This window comes from Salvelinus namaycush, chromosome 2 (genome assembly GCF_016432855.1).
Source record: "Salvelinus namaycush isolate Seneca chromosome 2, SaNama_1.0, whole genome shotgun sequence".
Classification (NCBI taxonomy): Eukaryota; Metazoa; Chordata; class Actinopteri; order Salmoniformes; family Salmonidae; genus Salvelinus; species Salvelinus namaycush.
In genome coordinates this window covers 38622377-38644045 of record NC_052308.1, presented here as the reverse complement: position 1 = coordinate 38644045, position 21669 = coordinate 38622377, and the positions used below count along the sequence as shown (strand labels likewise).

The 21669-nt window shown below is 46.3% G+C and overlaps 1 protein-coding gene across 1 annotated transcript; it reads left to right on the top strand.

Moving 5' to 3' along the window:
• Window positions 1-2662: 2662 nt before the first annotated feature.
• On the top strand, window positions 2663-13630 carry LOC120021579 (sodium- and chloride-dependent GABA transporter 2-like). The gene is made up of 7 exons (XM_038965379.1): window positions 2663-2715; window positions 2940-3064; window positions 3241-3353; window positions 3529-3666; window positions 4009-4111; window positions 9961-10084; window positions 13609-13630. Exons 1-7 carry the CDS (start codon window positions 2663-2665, stop codon window positions 13628-13630), a joined length of 678 nt encoding a protein of 225 aa, XP_038821307.1.
• Window positions 13631-21669: the final 8039 nt, after the last annotated feature.

Below are 21669 nucleotides of genomic sequence, written 5' to 3'. Positions count from 1 at the left end.
TACAACAGCAACACACTATCTCATCAACTGAAATGGTGTCTTACTTCACTTTTATTTCAATAGATAGGCTGTGATAGGAGAAAACTGAGGAAGATCAACAATATTGCCTAGTTAAATAAAGGTTAAATAAAATAAAATCAACAACATTGTAGTTACTCCACAATCCTAACTAAATTACAGAGTGAAAATAACGCAGTCTATTCTGAACAAAAATATTCCAAAACAATAAGGCACTAAAATAAAACTGCAAAAAATATGGCAAAGAAATAAACTATATGTCATGAATACAAAGCGATATGTTTGGGGCAAATCCAATGCAACACATCACTGAGTACCACTCTTCATATTTTCAAGCTTGGTGGTGGCTGCATCGTTATGTGTATGCTTGTCATCAACAAGGATTAAGGAGTTTTTTAGGATAAAAATAAATGGAAAAGATCTAAGCACAGACAAAGTCCTAAAGGAAAACCTGGTTCAGTCTGCTTTCCATCAGACACTGGGAGACAAATCCACCTTTCAGCAGGACAATAGCCTAAAACGCAAGGCCAAATACAGTGCCTTCAGAAAGTATTCATACCCCTTGACTTATTCCACATTTTGTTGTATTACAGCCTGAATTCAAGATGGAGTAAAAAAAAAAAAAAAAAAATCTCCCCCATCTACACACAAAACCACAAAATGAGAAAGTGATAAAAAAAAATATTGGGAAATGTTTGACAATATATTGAAAATGAAATACACAAATATCTCATTTACATGAGTAGTCACACCCATGTTAGAGTCAATACATGTTAGAATCCCCTTTGGCAGCGATTACAGCTGTGAGTCTTTCTGGGTAACTCTAAGAGCTTTGCACACCTGGATTGTACAATATTTGCCCATTATTATTTTTTTAATTATTCAAGCTGATTTAAGCAGTTTGTGCCCAGTGGGTGCCTTGGCATAATTCCAATACTTCCAAAGTGTACAGCAAATGAGGGCGTTATTATGAAAATTAAAGGTGAATGATGTTTTTCTTTTCTGGCTGAGTTTTAATACTTGCTCACGCACACATAGTTTCAGGAGGGGTCTGATTTATAACGCAAAGCATGCGTATGCACACTGCATTAGGAAAGTATTCAGATCCTTTCCCATGTTCCACATTTTGTTACATTACAGCTTAATTCTAAAATGTATTAAATGTTAAAAACTCTTCATCAATCTACACACAATACCCCATAATGACGAAGCAAACAGGTATTTAGACATTTTTGCAAATGTATTAAACATTAAAGGGGGGACTGTACACTAAACTTTGTCTGTTCGTTGTATGTACTCAGGAAAACTCCTAGCTGCAAAATCCAAACTTGGAAAGTAGCATTGTAATCCGAAGAAATGTTAATATGATTTAAATTGGTATTCAGCACATAAACTCAAGGTTTCTGTCTGGAGCCTTTGTCAAGAATGTGCTGGTTGAGGGTGACATATAGGGCCAGACAATTAGCCATAATATGTACAGTATATGCACAGTACATGCAGGCTTTTCCTTCTGTAAATTATATTGCGCTATTGTATTTGTACAAGTCAATCAACCATGATTTTATTCTCTGCTTTACCAGTTTGAAACAATATCAGGATACATTTTAGATTGCTTGTTGGATGACTGGTCTGTTTCTGACCTGATTTAACAAAAATGAAAAGGGATTAAAGTAACAAGACATTTCATTCAAGTTATTGGATGAAGCTTGGATTAAACATCAACAGTATTACACAGGCTCACACCAATTCATGAGCTATTACATGATAGAGTAAGTGACAGTCTTTCCTGTGACATGACACGTGCATTCAGGACAATTGTCCTGTCTTCCAACATTTACAAATGTCTGTCTTGTTGGAATGGCACCATAACCTATTAATCAGGGCTGTTGAATTTGAAAGGAGTCTAATCCACATCAAAAAGAAACACAGTTAAATGTTTTTTTATGTTTTAGGTTGAGAATGTGATTGGATATAATATATGTGTCAAGATCGTCGTAAGGATTGGACAAAGGTGCAGCGTGGTAGGTGTACATTTAGTTTTATTTAAATTAATACCGAACAAAAACAACAAAATACTGAACGAACTAAACGTGAAGCTACTGGTGTGCACACAGGCAACTATCTGTAGACAAGCTCCCACAAAACACAAAAGGTAAATGGCTGCCTAAATATGATCCCCAATCAGAGACAACGATAAACAGCTGTCTCTGATTGGGAAGCATACCAGGCCAACATAAACCATTAATCACCTAGATGACCCACCCTAGTCACTATCACGCCCCAACCAACATAGAGAATAAACAGCTCTCTATGGTCAGGGCGTGACAATATCTCACATATATTTCTCAGAAGAAGCCTTTTTTATCTCCATGTTTGTATGTAAAATCTCTTCCTCCTATGCTTTTTACAACCTACACTGTGAATGTTTAAATTATGTTTTCAATATAGACAAGAAAAATACAATAATTTGTGTGTTATTAGTTTAAGCACACTATGTTTGTCTATTGTTGTGACTTAGATCAGATCAAATTTTATGACCAATTTATGCAGAAATCCAGGTAATTCCAAAGGGTTCACTTACTTTTTCTTGCCATTATACAAGGTCAAAATAGGTACCATTTGAATTCGCCTCTAACACCCTGGGATGATTGTGTCTCTCTCTGGTGTGTCTCACATGTGTGACAACAACTGTTACAAGTGAGTGGAAGAATTATGTACACAAACAGTAAATGTGCCTTGCTAGATAAAATGTGCTGGCAGAATGTTTTCTCTTGCCTGCAAAAACGTCCCCTGTGCACATAATTCTTTGGAGGTTGGGTTGCAGAAATGGTAGGGTATCTGGAAAGTTTGATGATCTCCATATTGTAGGTCATTTGGATGCCTTCGTGTTGTGACTAACAGGGAAGTGAATCTCTTTTTAGGGACTGTGTGTACCTGTGCCTGTTGAACAGTGGAACCAGCTTTGTGGCCGGTTTTGCGATCTTCTCTGTTCTGGGCTTCATGGCTTATGAACAAGGGACAGACATCTCAACGGTGGCCGAATCAGGTGTCAAGTGTTGCAGCAGTGAGATATGAAATTAACAAATGCACAAACAAACAAATTAACAAACCCTTGTAAGTTCTGCTTTGTTACAAGACAGGTGTCTTAGCATTTCAAGGATCTAACTATTCCCTCTGCCCTTGAGAGTTCAGTAATGAGTTTACCTGTGTTGCTGCATACAGGTCCTGGCCTGGCATTCATCGCATACCCTCGTGCCGTGGCCATGATGCCATTACCCCAGCTTTGGGCCATCTTCTTCTTCATCATGATAATCCTACTGGGGTTAGACAGTGAGGTGTGTTAGAGTGGCCCTGAAGGTCTACGGAATATTTCCTTAGTGAAGGATAATTACATAACCTACAATAGATGCTACAATCATCACTAAACTAATGGATGTGAAACTGTGAAGGAGTAGCTAGTATTTCAAAGAACAGAGTTTCCACTGAACTTCCCCATCATCTCTCCTTCAGTTTGTAGCTCTGGAGTCTTTGATGACAGCTATCTCAGACATGAATCCCTCCTTCTTCCTGGTTGGCCATCGGCGTAAAATCCTCCTCCTCATCATCAGTGTGGGTAGCTTCTTCATTGGCCTGGTCATGGTCACAGAGGTGAGAGGTCATTTGAAGTCATCATTCTATAAGGATATAGGTTATAAAATATAGAATTTCAAGGCCATCGTTATTAGTACAATCATGACAGTAACGAGATATATGATCAATTATGTACCTCCCAAGTGATCTGTTTCAACATATCCCTGTGTTTCAACATACCTCCTTGTTCCGCAGAATTGTTGGTTGATTCCACTTATTCCGTAAGCGATTGGGCTGCTGGACACACCTACGATCATTGTCTGAGTGTTTTGTAGACTCTGGAGGTAGATTATAGTCTTATTGTTGTGCTCAGTAAGACCTTATACTTTCTTTCTCTTTCTACCCCTCCTCTATTTGCAGGGAGGCCTGTATATCTTCCAGCTGTTTGATTACTATGCCTGCAGTGGGATGACTCTGCTTCTCTTCGCTATACTACAGTCAGTGTGTATCAGCTGGGTTTATGGTGAGTTAGCCCGGCCTACTCCCAGTGCCGCTTAGGGCCCGCAACCACTTTTGTTCAATGTCAGTCGGGGTCTCAACTTACTGTTAGTTAAGATAGTAGAATACACAATGTGACATTTTGAAACGTGGTAGTGCATCCGCAGTTTTCCTCTTGTTATGTCAGTCACTGACAGTCACCCAATTAGCCCATGTCAGCTACCATGTTATAGTTTGCTAGGTAAGACTAGGTAAGTTAGTCTAGTCAGCTATCTAAACCTTGTATTATATTACAAACATTAATGAAGGCATTTTCATGTAAGTTATTATTAAGTGTTACCACTATCATTGTAGGTTTTATGAAAACATAATAGTAAAATTAGTGCTACCAGGAATCCTTGGGATGTCCCTACCTTAAACCCTAACCTTAACCATTTTAAATGTCAACTTCAATGGAGTAGGAACGTCCCAACGATCCCTGATAACAAGGAGCTGTAAAAGACCCTGCTTGGCCCCATTCTATCAATCCCAGATAATCAATCACAGAAACCCTAATTGCAGGTCAGCTTCCCTCAGGATGTTTCTGTTCAAGGTGTTTATGGCATTATCCAAGTTGTTCCGCTGGCAGACATTGCCACTTTGGACATTGATGTGAAACGACATCTCGTTACTTTGGGATTATAAGGTTCTGACAATGTTGGTCAAAAATGAGAATTTTACATAGAGTTGCTCTTTAGGTGGTCCTTTACGTGTGAGATAAGTCAGATTTTTGAAAAAGTACATTTACAATGAAAAAATGAAAAAAGTTATATTTACGCAAACACCTTTGTTCTTGGTGCTTTAAGGTTCTATATGCAATCCAATCACACAATGCTGGGTTGTCAATAACAAATAATTGTACATAAGTAAGGTGATATACTTGAAAATAGGAGGACATCACAAAACAGTTCTGAGATCTGGTACTTAAAAATACTCATTATCTCAAAACTATACATTTTGCAGATAGAACTTTATAGTCCTGAGTCCTTGATTGTTCACACCACAGGTTCTGGTTGTAACATGTACGCTGGGAGTCAGGAAGCAAGTTCAGGGAGTGAATTTAATAACTAAATCAACATAGAACAAAACAAGAAAGACGGTAGCGTACAGACATGAACACTGGAACAGAAACAATAACACCTTGGGAAGGAACCTAAGGGGTGACAGATGTAGGGAAGGTAATCAAATCACATGTTATTTGTCACATGCGCCGAATACAACAGGTGTAGTAGACCTTACAGTGAAATGCTCACTTACAAGCCCTTAACCAACAATGCTTTAAGAAGTTAAGAAAATAAATACAAATAAGTGTTAAGTAAAAAATAGAAAATGAAAGTAACAACTAATTTAACAGCAGCAGCTAAAGAGCAGGCGAGGCTATAAACAAGGGGCACCGGTACAGAGTCAATGTGCGGGGACATCGTTTAGTCGAGGTAATTGAGGTAATATGTACATGTAGGTAGAGTTAAAGTGACTATGCATAGATTATAAACAGAGCAACAGCAGCATACAAAAGGGGTCTTGGTAGCCCTTTGATTAGCTGTTTAGGAGTCATGAAGGTCTTGAATTTCAGGTGACAGGTGTGTGTAATAATGAGCAGCCTGATGACCTAGAGAGCCGGACAGGGAGTATATGTGACCGTACCCCCTCCCTGACGCATGGCTTTAGCCGCAGGACGCCGACCAGAGGGACGATCCCGGGGACCAGGAGCGGACCGGTGACCTCTGCTGATGCTCAGGAACCTATCGAGACTGGGTGAGGCTCGGGAACCTATCGAGACTGGGTGAGGCTCGGGAACCTATCGAGACTGGGTGAGGCGTGGGAACTAGGCGAGCCAGCTAAGGCATGGAAGCCTAACAAGCCGGCTGAGGACCCGACATCAAAAATAACTAAAGACACTGATGCTCCCCTTTGGTGAGGGGTTATTCTGTAGCGTGTAGGCTGGGACTCGGGAAGCGAGTTCTCGAAATGAACAAAACAAGAAACACAGGTAGCATACAGACATAAACACTGGAACAGAAACAATCATGCCTGGGGAAGAACTCAAAATAAGTGACAGATATAGTGTCACGCCCTGGCCTTAGTATTCTTTGTTTTCTTTATTATTTTAGTTAGGTCAGGGTGTGACATGGGAAGTTTGTGTGTTTTGTCTAGTTTAGGGTGTGTGTATTGTTTAGGGGGTGTTGAATAGTGTATGGGGTTGTGTTCAGGAGAGAGTTCTAGGAAAGTCTATGGTTGCCTGGTTTGGTTCTCAATCAGAGACAGATGTCATTAATTGTCTCTGATTGGGAGCCATATTTAAGGCAGCCATAGGCTTTAGGTGATTGTGGGAGATTGTCTATGTTGAACGTAAGTAGCTTGTGTGTGCACTTTCGTTTGTAGCTTCACGGTTGTTTGTTGTTTTGTATAGTTTGTATAAGTGTTTCGTTTCGTGTTCATCTTCGTCGTAAAATAAAAGAAGATGTATTCATATCACGCTGCGCCTTGGTCCATTCATTCACCTCAAGACGACCGTGACAGAATCTCCCACCACACATGGATCAAGCAGCGTGAGCGGAACCAACAACAGCGGCAAAGTAACCAGGACTCGTGGACATGGGAGGATGTATTGGACGGCAAGGGTTGCTACACATGGGAGGAGATCCGAGCTGGAAGAGATCGCCTTCCATTGGAACAGCTGGAGGCGATTAGGAGAGCAGAGGCAACCGGAGAGAGGAACCGAAGTTACGAGGGTACGCGACTAGCAAGGAAGCCTGTGAGTAAACCCAAAAAATTTCTTGGGGGGAGGCTAAGAGGTAGTGGGCCGAGGGCAGGTAGGAGACCTGCGCCCACTTCCCAGGCTAACCGTGGAGAGCGGGAGTACGGGCAGACACCGTGTTACGCAGTAGAGCGCACGGTGTCTCCTGTACGTGTGCATAGCCCGGTGCGGGTTATTCCACCTCCCCGCACTGGTCGGGCGACGGGGAGCATTCAACCAGGTAAGGTTGGGCAGGCTCAATGCTCAAGGGAGCCAGTACGCCTGCACGGTCCGGTATTTCCGGCGCCACCTCCCCGCTCCAGGTCAGTACCACCAGTGCCTACACCACGCACCAGGCTTCCAGTGCGTCTCCAGAGCCCTGTTCCTCCTCCACGCACTCTCCCTATGGTGCGTGTCTCCAGTCCAGTACCACCAGTTCCGGCACCACGCACTAAGCCTCCTGTGCGTCTCCAGAGCCCTGTACGCACTGTTCCTTCTCCCCGTACTCGCCCTGATGTGCGTGCCCTCAGCCCGGTACCACCAGTGCCGGTACCACGCACCAGGCCTATAGTACGCCTTGAGAGTCCAGTGTGCCCTGTTGTTGTTCCCCGCACTAGCCTGAAGGTGCATGTCCTTAGCCCGGTACCTCCAGTTCCGGCACCACGCACCAGGCCTACAGTGCGTCTCAGCCGGCCTGAACTGCCCGTCTGCCCAACGGCGCCTGAACTGCCTGTCTGCCCAACGGCGCCTGAACTGCCCGTCTGCCCTACGCCGTCTGAACTGTCCGTCTGCCAAGTGCCGCATGAGCTGCCCGTCTGTATTGAGCCTTCAAAGCCGCCCGTCTGCCATGAGCCTGCAAAGCCGCCCGTCTGCCATGAGCCTACAGAGCCGTCCGCCAGACAGGAGCCGCTAGAGCCTTCCGCCAGACAGGAGCCGCTAGAGCCTTCCGCCAGACAGGATCAGCCAGAGCCTTCCGCCAGACAGGATCAGCCAGAGCCTTCCGCCAGACAGGATCAGCCAGAACCTTCCGCCAGACCGGATCAGCCAGAGCCTTCCGCCAGACCGGATCAGCCAGAGCCGTCAGCGAGCCATGACCAGCCAGAGCCGTCAGCGAGCCATGACCAGCCAGAGCCGTCAGCGAGCCATGACCAGCCAGAGCCGTCAGCGAGCCATGACCAGCCAGAGCCGTCAGCGAGCCATGACCAGCCAGAGCCGTCATCCAGCCATGACCAGCCAGAGCCGTCATCCAGCCATGACCAGCCAGAGCCGTCAGCGAGCCATGACCAGCCAGAGCCGTCATCCAGCCATGACCAGCCAGAGCCGTCATCCAGCCATGACCAGCCAGAGCCGTCATCCAGCCATGACCAGCCAGAGCCAGCCAGCCAGGATCCGCCAGAGCCAGCCAGCCAGGATCCGCCAGAGCCAGCCAGCCAGGATCCGCCAGAGCCAGCCAGCCAGGATCCGCCAGAACCAGCCAGCCAGGATCCGCCAGAGCCAGCCAGCCAGGATCCGCCAGAGCCAGCCAGCCAGGATCCGCCAGAGCCAGCCAGCCAGGATCCGCCAGAGCCAGCCAGCCAGGATCCGCCAGCCAGCCAGGGTCAGCCAGCCAGTCCGGTGTTGTCCCTCAGTCCGGAGCTGCCGTCCCTCAGTCCGGAGCTGCCCCTTATCCTGGTGCTGCCCCTTATCCTGGTGCTGCCCCTTATCCCGGTGCTGCCCCTTATCCCGGTGCTGCCCCTTATCCCGGTGCTGCCCCTTATCCCGGTGCTGCCCCTTAGTCCGGTGCTGCCCCTTAGTCCGGTGCTGCCCCTTAGTCCGGTGCTGCCCCTTAGTCCGGTGCTGCCCCTTAGTCCGGTGCTGCCCCTTAGTCCGGTGCTGCCACTTAGTCCGGTGCTGCCCCTTAATCCAGTGGGGTTAATTTGGAGGGTGGCCATTTGGAGGAGGATACGAAAGCGGGTAGTGACTATGGTGGGGTGGGGACCACGACCAGCGCCAGAGCCGCCACCGTGGACAGACGCCCACCCAGACCCTCCCCTAGACTTTATGCTGGTGCGTCCGGAGTTCGCACCTTGAGGGGGGGGTTATGTCACGCCCTGGCCTTAGTATTCTTTGTTTTCTTTATTATTTTAGTTAGGTCAGGGTGTGACATGGGAAGTTTGTGTGTTTTGTCTAGTTTAGGGTGTGTGTATTGTTTAGGGGGTGTTGAATAGTGTATGGGGTTGTGTTCAGGAGAGAGTTCTAGGAAAGTCTATGGTTGCCTGGTTTGGTTCTCAATCAGAGACAGATGTCATTAATTGTCTCTGATTGGGAGCCATATTTAAGGCAGCCATAGGCTTTAGGTGATTGTGGGAGATTGTCTATGTTGAACGTAAGTAGCTTGTGTGTGCACTTTCGTTTGTAGCTTCACGGTTGTTTGTTGTTTTGTATAGTTTGTATAAGTGTTTCGTTTCGTGTTCATCTTCGTCGTAAAATAAAAGAAGATGTATTCATATCACGCTGCGCCTTGGTCCATTCATTCACCTCAAGACGACCGTGACATATAGGGAAGGTAATCAGGAAGGTGATGAAGTCCAGGTGAGTCTGATAAGGCGCTGGTGCGTGTAATGATGATGATGGGTGTGCGTAATAATGAGCGTCAGAGAGAGAGTTTACATGACACTGGTCCTCTTTTCATATTACTTATATTTTTTTCACCACTTTTTCAGAAGAATGGCCATAACGTGAGCTCTGATTTTCTAAACAAAGAAATACAGGTACCTTAGACCAGTGTTTCCTAAACCCGGTCCTGGGGCCCACCCCTGGGTGCATATTTAGTTTTTTGCCATAACACTACACAACTGAATCAAATAATAAAAGCTTGATGATGAGTTGGTTATTTGAATCAGCTGTTGGGGGCCCAGGACCGAGTTTGGGAAACCCTGGTTAGAGCTGTTTTCCAGGTTTTCTAATCTGCAATTGTTTAAACCTGTCTGTCACTTGGTGGTTTGAGAATGTTTACCTTGGTTTTTGACAGACCAACTGGGTATTTGACAGACCAACTGACCAAACCCTTTTATTGACTGCTGTTATTTTGAGTCCCTGTTGATATGTTTACTCCACAGGTGCAGACCGTCTGTACGATAATATGGAGGACATGATTGGTTATCGACCATTACCCATCATTAAGTACTGTTTGAAGTATTTCACTCCTGTCACGATCGTCTATGGGAGAGAGAGAGGACCAAGGCGCAGCGTGTGAAAAATACATCTTCTCTTTATTAGAAGAAGAACAACGAAACAAAACAACAAACAGACGAACGTGAAGCTATCAAAGACTAAGTGCAAACATGCAACATAGACATAGACAATTACCCACAAAACCCCAATGCCTATGACTGCCTTAAATATGGCTCTCAATCAGAGACAATGAACCACAGCTGCCTCTAATTGAGAACCAATCTAGGCAGCCATAGACATAACTAGACAACTACACTAGACACTGTCCCATACACATACAACACCCCTAGACACTACAAAAACACATACATTCCCCATGTCACACCCTGACCTAACTAAAAAACATAAAGAAAACAAAGAATACTAAGGCCAGGGCGTGACAGTACCCCCCCCAAAGGTGCGGACTCCGACCGCACAACCTGACATAGAAAGGGGAGGGTCCGGGGTGGGCCCCATCATGGCGGCGGCTCGGGTGCGGGACGTGGCCCCCACTCCACCATTGTCAATACCCGCTTTGGTAGCCTCCTCCAAATGGCCACCCTCCAAATTAACCCCACTGGATTAAGGGGCAGCACCGGACTGAGGGGCAACACCGGAATGAGGGGCAGCTCCGGACTGAGGGGCAGCACCGGACTGGCTGGCGGATCCTGGCTGGCTCTGGCGGATCCTGGCTGGCTGGCTCTGGCGGATCCTGGCTGGCGGACGGCTCTGGCTGATCCTGGCTGGCGGACGGCTCTGGCTGATCCTGGCTGGCGGACAGCTCTGGCTGATCCTGGCTGGCGGACGGCTCTGGCTGATCCTGGCTGGCGGACGGCTCTGGCTGATCCTGGCTGGCGGACGGCTCTGGCTGATCCTGGCTGGCGGAAGGCTCTGGCTGATCCTGGCTGGCGGAAGGCTCTGGCTGATCCTGGCTGGCGGAAGGCTCTGGCTGATCCTGGCTGGCGGAAGGCTCTGGCTGATCCTGTCTGGCGGAAGGCTCTAGCGGCTCCTGTCTGGCGGACGGCTCTGAAGGCTCATGGCAGACGGGCGGCTTTGCAGGCTCAGTACAGACGGGCGGCTTTGAAGGCTCAGTACAGACGGACAGTTCAGACGGCGTTGGGCAGACGGGCAGTTCAGGCGCCGTTGGGCAGACGGGCAGTTCAGGCGCCGTTGGGCAGACGGGCAGTTCAGGCGCCGTTGGGCAGACGGGCAGTTCAGGCGCCGTTGGGCAGACGGGCAGTTCAGGCGCCGTTGGGCAGACGGGCAGTTCAGGCGCCGTTGGGCAGACGGGCAGTTCAGGCGCCGCTGGGCAGACGGGCAGTTCAGGCGCCGCTGGGCAGACGGCAGACTCTGGCCGGCTGAGACGCACTGTAGGCCTAGTGCGTGGTACCGGAACTGGAGGTACCGGGCTAAGGACACGCACCATCAGGCTAGTGCGGGGAGCAGCAACAGGGCACACTGGACTCTCAAGGCGTACTATAGGCCTGATGCGTGGTACCGGCACTGGTGATACCGGGCTGAGGGCACGCACATCAGGGCGAGTACGGGGAGAAGGAACAGTGCGTACAGGACTCTGGAGACACACAGGAGGCTTGGTGCGCGGTGTAGGCACTGGTGGTACTGGGCTGGAGACACGCACCATAGGGCTAGTGCGTGGAGGAGGAACAGGGCTCTGGAGACGCACAGGAAACCTGGTGCGTGGTGTAGGCACAGGTGGTACTGGGCTGGAGCGGGGAGGTGGCGCCGGAAATACCGGACCGTGCAGGCATACTGGCTCCCTTGAGCACTGAGCCTGCCCAACCTTACCTGGTTGTATGCTCCCCGTCGCCCGACCAGTGCGGGGAGGTGGAATAACCCGCACCGGGCAATGTAGGCGAACCGGGGACACCATGCGTAAGGCTGGTGCCATGTAAGCCGGCCCGAGGAGACGCACTGGAGACCAGACGCGTTGAGCCGGCTTCATGGCACCTGGCTCAATACTCAATCTAGCCCAGCCGATACGAGGAGCTGGTATGTACCGCACCGGGCTATGCACACGTACAGGAGACACCATGCGCTCTACTGCGTAACACGGTGTCTGCCCGTACTCTCGCTCTCCACGGTAAGTACAGGGAGTAGGCGCAGGTCTCCTACCTGACTTCGCCACACTCCCTTTTAGCCCCCCCAAGAAATTTTTGGGTTGTACTCGCGGGCTTCCAGCCTTGCTTCCGTGCTGCCTCCTCATATCGCCGCCTCTCTGCTTTCGCTGCCTCCAGCTCAGCTTTGGGGCGGCGATATTCTCCTGGTTGAGCCCAAGGTCCCTTACCATCCAATTCGTCCTCCCATGTCCAGAAATCCTGTGTAGGTGGGTCCTGTTGCTGTTTCACACGCCGCTTGGTCCGATTCTGGTGGGTAATTCTGTCACGATCGTCTATGGGAGAGAGAGAGGACCAAGGCGCAGCGTGTGAAAAATACATCTTCTCTTTATTAGAAGAAGAACAACGAAACAAAACAACAAACAGACGAACGTGAAGCTATCAAAGACTAAGTGCAAACATGCAACATAGACATAGACAATTACCCACAAAACCCCAATGCCTATGACTGCCTTAAATATGGCTCTCAATCAGAGACAATGAACCACAGCTGCCTCTAATTGAGAACCAATCTAGGCAGCCATAGACATAACTAGACAACTACACTAGACACTGTCCCATACACATACAACACCCCTAGACACTACAAAAACACATACATTCCCCATGTCACACCCTGACCTAACTAAAAAACATAAAGAAAACAAAGAATACTAAGGCCAGGGCGTGACAACTCCAGTCATCTGCACTGTAAGTTTTATTTCTTGACACCCCACTGTCAACAGCAAATTCATTTGTTATTTTTCCAATTATAGTTATAGTAAACATGACGTTGATGTCCCAGTAATACAAGTGATTTACAGAAAACCAAAACGTTTAGTTGGCAATACAGAGAAATATAAATCAAATGGATGCCGATGTGTAACCTATGTAAAGTAGATAATCCTAACTTTATGTTCATTATAAATGCTTCTATAAAAACAAAGAGAGTCTCACACTCTATGTATAAACTCACCGTAATTTATTGGGTAAATCACCAATGTTTTGGCATCACTGTGCGTTCTTCAGGGTGATGTCATGAATTCTTGAACCAGGTTATGTAGACAAAACAGTGCAATTTGCGCAAACTAATGACTAGAGAGTGGTGTGTCATTATTATTTTTAATTAGAATGAATTGAGTGAAACTGTTAAAAGACAATGCGAGAATATAGTAGATGTCATCGAGTGATTGTTTAGCAGACATGATAATGCAAGCTGTTCCTTTGAAGGAAAGCAATTGTTTGCAATAAAAATGTCCTGGTGATTGATGTGATGTGATTGATGTTGAACTGTTGAATGTGTTAGGACATTTGAAACAGTTGGGAATTTATGTGGTGAATGGGGGTGGCCTGAGGTTGAAAAGTTTGAATGTGGCAAAAAGTGATTGATGAGCTCTTTTAAGTGTCGTGTTTATGCCTTTTTGTGGTCATTCTGTCCAGATGTTCTCACGCTATCAAGTGATTGCTTATATTACATGATATTGCAGCTGTTACTTTGAAGTAAAGCAAGTGTTTGTAATAAAAATGTCCTGGTGATTGATTCAGTGACCTTGTTGACCTTGTTGAAATGCTGAATGTGTTTGAACATTTGGGTAGGTCTCACCTGTAACATAATAATAATAATGATTATAATAATATTGTTATTCTTTTTATCAAGGCACAAGGCGAGACCCAGATACAGACACAAGAGGCAGATGGTTGGAGTTTTACAATGTTTATTAATCCCAAAAGGGGTAGGCAAAAGAATGGTCGTGTACAGGAAAAAGGTGGTCAAAACCAGTTCAGAGTCCAATAGGTACTGAAGGGCAGGCAGATTCAAGGTCAGGGCATGTAGGATTATCAGGCAGGCGGGAAAGAAGTCGAGTCAGGCAGTGGTCAAATCCGGGAAGACTAGCAAAAGAGAATAGAAAAGGAGTACGGGGAAAAAAACACGCTGGTTGACATACAAGATGAACTGGCAAAGAGAGACAGGAAACACGGGGATAAATACACTGGGGAAAATAAGCGACACCTGGAGGGGGTGGAGACAATCACAGGGACAGGTGAAATAGATCAGGGCGTGACACTTTTTATAATAATACAAATCTGTCAATCAACCAAATGTATTTCTTGAAACCCCTTTTTGCATCAGCAGTTGTCACAAAGTGTTTTACAGTTACCCCGTCTAGAAATATAAGACCCATCAATGCATATGCTGAAGCACAGCATCTAGGAAACACTCCCTAGAAGTCATAAACCTAGAAAGAAAATTAGAGAGGAACCATGCTCCGAGGGCTGTGCTGAGTGGACATTTAAGAGTACGTGTGCCCCTTATTGTTATTCAAGATGTTCCAACTTTCATACTACTGAGCTACACTCCCGTGTAGCTCAGTTGGTAGAGCATGGCGCTTGCAACGCCAGGGTTGTGGGTTCGATTCCCACAGGGGGCCAGTACAAAAAAGTATGAATGTATGTACTTGTAAGTCGCTCTGGATAAGAGCGTCTGCTAAATGACTTAAATGTAATGTAAAATGTAAATACTATAGATGATCATCAGGGTCATATAATAACCAGGGTGGCTATAGAGGGGGCAAAAGTTCAACACTCAGGAGTCAATGTCATGTCTTTTGTCAACACTGCTGTCAACACTGCTAGCTAGCCAGCTAGCCAACTTCTACCGAAACAGTACAACGGAACGATTTGATTAGTGTAGTGTTAGCTAGCTACATAGTTGTCTTTGCTGTCTTTGTATCTAAGATAATTGTGTAGTTTAGAGTAATTATCTAGCCAGTTATCGAGGTTACCTAGCCAGCTCCACTTTCAAACAAAGTCAGCTAGCCAGCTATTTTCGCCGTCCTAACGTTGTCAACACTGCTAGCTAGCCAGCTAGCCAACTTCTACCGAAACAGTACAACGGAACGATTTGATTAGTGTAGTGTTAGCTAGCTACATAGTTGTCTTTGCTGTCCTTGTATCTAAGATAATTGTGTAGTTTAGAGTAATTATCTAGCCAGTTATCGAGGTTACCTAGCCAGTTATCGAGGCTACCTAGCCAGCAACACTTTCAAACAAAGTCAACAACGCAGCCACTGCTAGCTAGCCTACTTCACCAGCCAGCAGTACTGCATCATTTTAATCATTTTAGTCAATAAGATTTTTGCAACGTAAGCTTAACTTTCTGAACATTCGAGACGTGTAGTCCACTTGTCATTCCAATCTCCTTTGCATTAGCGTAGCCTCTTCTGTAGCCTGTCAACTATGTGTCTGTCTATCCCTGTTCTCTCCTCTCTGCACAGACCATACAAACGCTTCACACCGCGTGGCCGCTGCCACCCTAACCTGGTGGTCCCAGCGCGCACAACCCACGTGGAGTTCCAGGTCTCCGGCAGCCTCTGGAACTGCCGATCTGCGGCCAACAAGGCAGAGTTCATCTCAGCCTATGCTTCCCTCCAGTCCCTCGACTTCTTGGCACTGACGGAAACATGGATTACCACAGATAACACTGCTACTCGTACTGCTCTCTCCTCGTCTGCCCACGTGTTCTCGCACACCCCGAGAGCTTCTGGTCAGCGGGGTGGTGGCACTGGGATCCTCATCTCTCCCAAGTGGACATTCTCTCTTTCTCCCCTGACCCATCTGTCTATCACCTCCTTTGAATTCCATGCTGTCACAGTTACCAGCCCTTTCAAGCTTAACATCCTTATCATTTATCGCCCTCCAGGTTCCCTTGGAGAGTTCATCAATGAGCTTGACGCCTTGATAAGTTCCTTCCCTGAGGATGGCTCACCTCTCACAGTTCTGGGTGACTTTAACCTCCCCACGTCTACCTTTGACTCATTCCTCTCTGCCTCCCTCTTTCCACTCCTCTCCTCTTTTGACCTCACCCTCTCACCTTCCCCCCCTACTCACAAGGCAGGCAATACGCTTGACCTCATCTTTACTAGATGCTGTTCTTCCACTAATCTCATTGCAACTCCCCTCCAAGTCTCCGACCACTACCTTGTATCCTTTTCCCTCTCGCTCTCATCCAACACTTCCCACTCTGCCCCTACTCGGATGGTATCGCGCCGTCCCAACCTTCGCTCTCTCTCCCCCGCTACTCTCTCCTCTTCCATCCTATCATCTCTTCCCTCTGCTCAAACCTTCTCCAACCTATCTCCTGATTCTGCCTCCTCAACCCTCCTCTCCTCCCTTTCTGCATCCTTTGACTCTCTATGTCCCCTATCCTCCAGGCCGGCTCGGTCCTCCCCTCCTGCTCCGTGGCTCGACGACTCATTGCGAGCTCACAGAACAGGGCTCCGGGCAGCCGAGCGGAAATGGAGGAGAACTCGCCTCCCTGCGGACCTGGCATCCTTTCACTCCCTCCTCTCTACATTTTCCTCTTCTGTCTCTGCTGCTAAAGCCACTTTCTACCACTCTAAATTCCAAGCATCTGCCTCTAACCCTAGGAAGCTCTTTGCCACCTTCTCCTCCCTCCTGAATCCTCCTCCCCCCCCCCCCCCCCCTCCTCCCTCTTCTGCGGATGACTTCGTCAACCATTTTGAAAAGAAGGTTGACGACATCCGATCCTCGTTTGCTAAGTCAAACGACACCGCTGGTTCTGCTCACACTGCCCTACCCTGTGCTTTGACCTCTTTCTCCCCTCTCTCCCCAGATGAAATCTCGCGTCTTGTGACGGCCGGCCGCCCAACAACCTGCCCGCTTGACCCTATCCCCTCCTCTCTTCTCCAGACCATTTCCGGAGACCTTCTCCCTTACCTCACCTTGCTCATCAACTCATCCTTGACCGCTGGCTACGTCCCTTCCGTCTTCAAGAGAGCGAGAGTTGCACCCCTTCTGAAAAAACCTACACTCGATCCCTCCGATGTCAACAACTACAGACCAGTATCCCTTCTTTCTTTTCTCTCCAAAACTCTTGAACGTGCCGTCCTTGGCCAGCTCTCCTGCTATCTCTCTCAGAATGACCTTCTTGATCCAAATCAGTCAGGTTTCAAGACTAGTCATTCAACTGAGACTGCTCTTCTCTGTGTCACGGAGGCGCTCCGCACTGCTAAAGCTAACTCTCTCTCCTCTGCTCTCATCCTTCTAGACCTATCGGCTGCCTTTGATACTGTGAACCATCAGATCCTCCTCTCCACCCTCTCCGAGTTGGGCATCTCCGGCGCGGCCCACGCTTGGATTGCGTCCTACCTGACAGGTCGCTCCTACCAGGTGGCGTGGCGAGAATCTGTCTCCTCACCACGTGCTCTCACCACTGGTGTCCCCCAGGGCTCTGTTCTAGGCCCTCTCCTATTCTCGCTATACACCAAGTCACTTGGCTCTGTCATAACCTCACATGGTCTCTCCTATCATTGCTATGCAGACGACACACAATTAATCTTCTCCTTTCCCCCTTCTGATAACCAGGTGGCGAATCGCATCTCTGCATGTCTGGCAGACATATCAGTGTGGATGACGGATCACCACCTCAAGCTGAACCTCGGCAAGACGGAGCTGCTCTTCCTCCCGGGGAAGGACTGCCCGTTCCATGATCTCGCCATCACGGTTGACAACTCCATTGTGTCCTCCTCCCAGAGCGCTAAGAACCTTGGTGTGATCCTAGACAACACCCTGTCGTTCTCAACTAACATCAAGGCGGTGGCCCGTTCCTGTAGGTTCATGCTCTACAACATTCGCAGAGTACGACCCTGCCTCACACAGGAAGCGGCGCAGGTCCTAATCCAGGCACTTGTCATCTCCCGTCTGGATTACTGCAACTCGCTGTTGGCTGGGCTCCCTGCCTGTGCCATTAAACCCCTACAACTCATCCAGAACGCCGCAGCCCGTCTGGTGTTCAACCTTCCCAAGTTCTCTCACGTCACCCCGCTCCTCCGCTCTCTCCACTGGCTTCCAGTTGAAGCTCGCATCCGCTACAAGACCATGGTGCTTGCCTACGCAGCTGTGAGGGGAACGGCACCTCCGTACCTTCAGGCTCTGATCAGGCCCTACACCCAAACAAGGGCACTGCGTTCATCCACCTCTGGCCTGCTCGCCTCCCTACCTCTGAGGAAGTACAGTTCCCGCTCAGCCCAGTCAAAACTGTTTGCTGCTCTGGCACCCCAATGGTGGAACAAACTCCCTCACGACGCCAGGTCAGCGGAGTCAATCACCACCTTCCGGAGACACCTGAAACCCCACCTCTTTAAGGAATACCTAGGATAGGATAAAGTAATCCTTCTAACCCCCCTCCCCCCCCCTTAAAATATTTAGATGCACTATTGTAAAGTGGCTGTTCCACTGGATATCATAAGGTGAATGCACCAATTTGTAAGTCGCTCTGGATAAGAGCGTCTGCTAAATGACTTAAATGTAAATGTAAATGTTTTGTATTTTTCGTAGCCTGAGAGAGGGAGAGAGAGGATCTATTACATAAAGTTATCACAGATGCACACTATGTAACACATTATATTAATAATTCCCTAATAATTGGATGTCATTGTCTTTCATAACTGTTGCAATACAAAACATTGAAACATTGTTAAATATTTGTTACTTTGGTATACATTGAGGGAAATGTTATACATTGAGAGAGAGAGAGAGAGAGAGAGAGAGATATTACACAATTAAATAATAGATCATCACTCACACACACACATACATGGCTTGATAGTTGTTCGTAGTTTTTGATCATAGTTTCTCATAGTTTCTCATTATCGTTTCAAATCCTAGTTTGAACATAGTTGGCCAAAGTTTCTAATCATAGTTTCTAGTCTGAGAGGTTTTGATATAATAAGAGGGTCAAATAGAACCTAAGAGGGCAGAAGTTATTGTCTACAGTATGAAAAAAAACAATAGCTACTGCTCAATGGATAAATAGCCTTCATTTTTAATACATTCATTTTTAAATAATGTATATATATATATACAGTGGGGCAAAAAAGTATTTAGTCAGCCACCAATTGTGCAAGTTCTCCCACTTAAAAAGATGAGAGAGGCCTGTAATTTTCATCATAGGTACACTTCAACTATGACAGACAAAATTAGAAACAAAATCCAGAAAATCACATTGTAGGATTTTTAATGAATTTATTTGCAAATTATGGTGGAAAATAAGTATTTGGTCACCTACAAACAAGCAAGATTTCTGGCTCTCACAGACCTGTAACTTCTTCTTTAAGAGGCTCCTCTGTCCTCCACTCGTTACCTGTATTAATGGCACCTGTTTGAACTTGTTATCAGTATAAAAGACGCCTGTCCACAACCTCAAACAGTCACACTCCAAACTCCACTATGGCCAAGACCAAAGAGCTGTCAAAGGACACCAGAAACAAAATTGTAGACCTGCACCAGGCTGGGAAGACTGAATCTGCAATAGGTAAGCAGCTTGGTTTGAAGAAATCAACTGTGGGAGCAATTATTAGGAAATGGAAGACATACAAGACCACTGATAATCTCCCTCGATCTGGGGCTCCACGCAAGATCTCACCCCGTGGGGTCAAAATTATCACAAGAACGGTGAGCAAAAATCCCAGAACCACACGGGGGGACCTAGTGAATGACCTGCAGAGAGCTGGGACCAAAGTAACAAAGCCTACCATCAGCAAGGGTATTGAAGATGAAACGTGGCTGGGTCTTTCAGCATGACAATGATCCCAAACACACCGCCCGGGCAACGAAGGAGTGGCTTCGTAAGAAGCATTTCAAGGTCCTGGAGTGGCCTAGCCAGTCTCCAGATCTCAACCCCATAGAAAATTTTTGGAGGGAGTTGAAAGTCCGTGTTGCCCAGCAACAGCCCCAAACATCACTGCTCTAGAGGAGATCTGCATGGAGGAATGGGCCAAAATACCAGCAACAGTGTGTGAAAACCTTGTGAGGACTTACAGAAAACGTTTGACCTCTGTCATTGCCAACAAAGGGTATATAACAAAGTATTGAGATAAACTTTTGTTATTGACCAAATACTTATTTTCCACCATCATTTGCAAATAAATTCATTAAAAATCCTACAATGTGATTTTCTGGATTTTCTTTTCTCATTTTGTCTGTCATAGTTGAAGTGTACCTATGATGAAAATTACAGGCCTCTCTCATCTTTTTAAGTGGGAGAACTTGCACAATTGGTGGCTGACTAAATACTTTTTTGCCCCACTGTATACAAACATAACATTGAATATTCAACTCACCTTCAAAAAGTTACATGAGGAAGAAAGGATTCCCGGATTATCTTTTAGATGTTCAGTCTTCAGGATGTTCTGGGCAGATGGTTGTTGGAGAGGGGAGGGGCAGTTGAGTGAGCTGGGGACTTTTATGGCCCTGCCTTTGGGAGCCTGTCAGCTTGTGACATGATGAGAGAGTGAAAGAAGGCCGACCTGTAAGATATTTTGTGCTACAAACATACTTCTATTTGAAGAGGTTTTCGACCATTCAGGGACCTAATCTCAAACACTCAGAAAAACATTATTGTCTTCACTAAAGAATGTGAATTTGGTCATAAAAATATGCATGAAAATAAAGATGCTTAAAAAATATGTGACATTTTGTAGAGATTTTTGGACACTATAGTGGCCTCCTAGGCCTTGTTCTGGATACATTGAGGGATCTCTCTCTCTCTCTGTACCTCTCTCTGCTTGTAACCTAACACCCACCATGCAGCCTGGATCCTGAACACACACACACACACACACACACACACACACACACACACACACACACAGGGCCAGAGGAAGAGCTGTCATTCATTGAAGGTAAATGCAATTTTCTTTTTAAAGTCCTTTTATTTTTCATTCTAAACCTTAGTACATAAATGTAAACATATTGCAATTATTAAAAGTTTACTATACAATATCAAAATATGCCAGAATGTTATTTTTTGTATTATTATTTTTTATTTTTACTAAACCTGTATATAAATCATACATATTATTTCACAATAGTACACCAATAAGTGTTTATATGTATAAATACACTTGGTGGAAAGACTGTTTTTAAAATGTATTTTGTTCATGAAAATAAGGTTTGCTCAGGGATTCTCTCTCTCTCTCTCTCTCTCTCTCTCTCTCTCTCTCGCTCTCTGCATGTAACCCGAAGCCAGGCCTCAGACACACACACACCTCTTAGAGGAGAGATTTCATTCATTGAATGTTAAAAAAAAAAGTTTTACTTTATTTTATTCTAAATCTTTATATATATCATACACTTTACTACACAATACATGTTTATATGTATAATTATTATTTAATTCCTTTCTTAGAGAAAAAGAAGCCCTTGGGAAGGGCCAATTCTAACCCAACACCCCCATGAGTCTCCAAATCCCCTTATTCAAGCTGTGAGCACCTCAGACAATGTCTCTTCCACCCTGGATCTCCAGGGCCTTACAGGTTTTGAATGTTTTCTTTTCCATGATAGATCAACCTTCTTGCCGTTAAGCCCAAATTATGTCTTGAGGACAGAAGGGCCCATATTCGTAAATGTTCACCATGGTGAAAAAACTGCTGTACTTGTTTCATGATATCAAGCACTTTAAAATAATCTCCCCACCTGAAG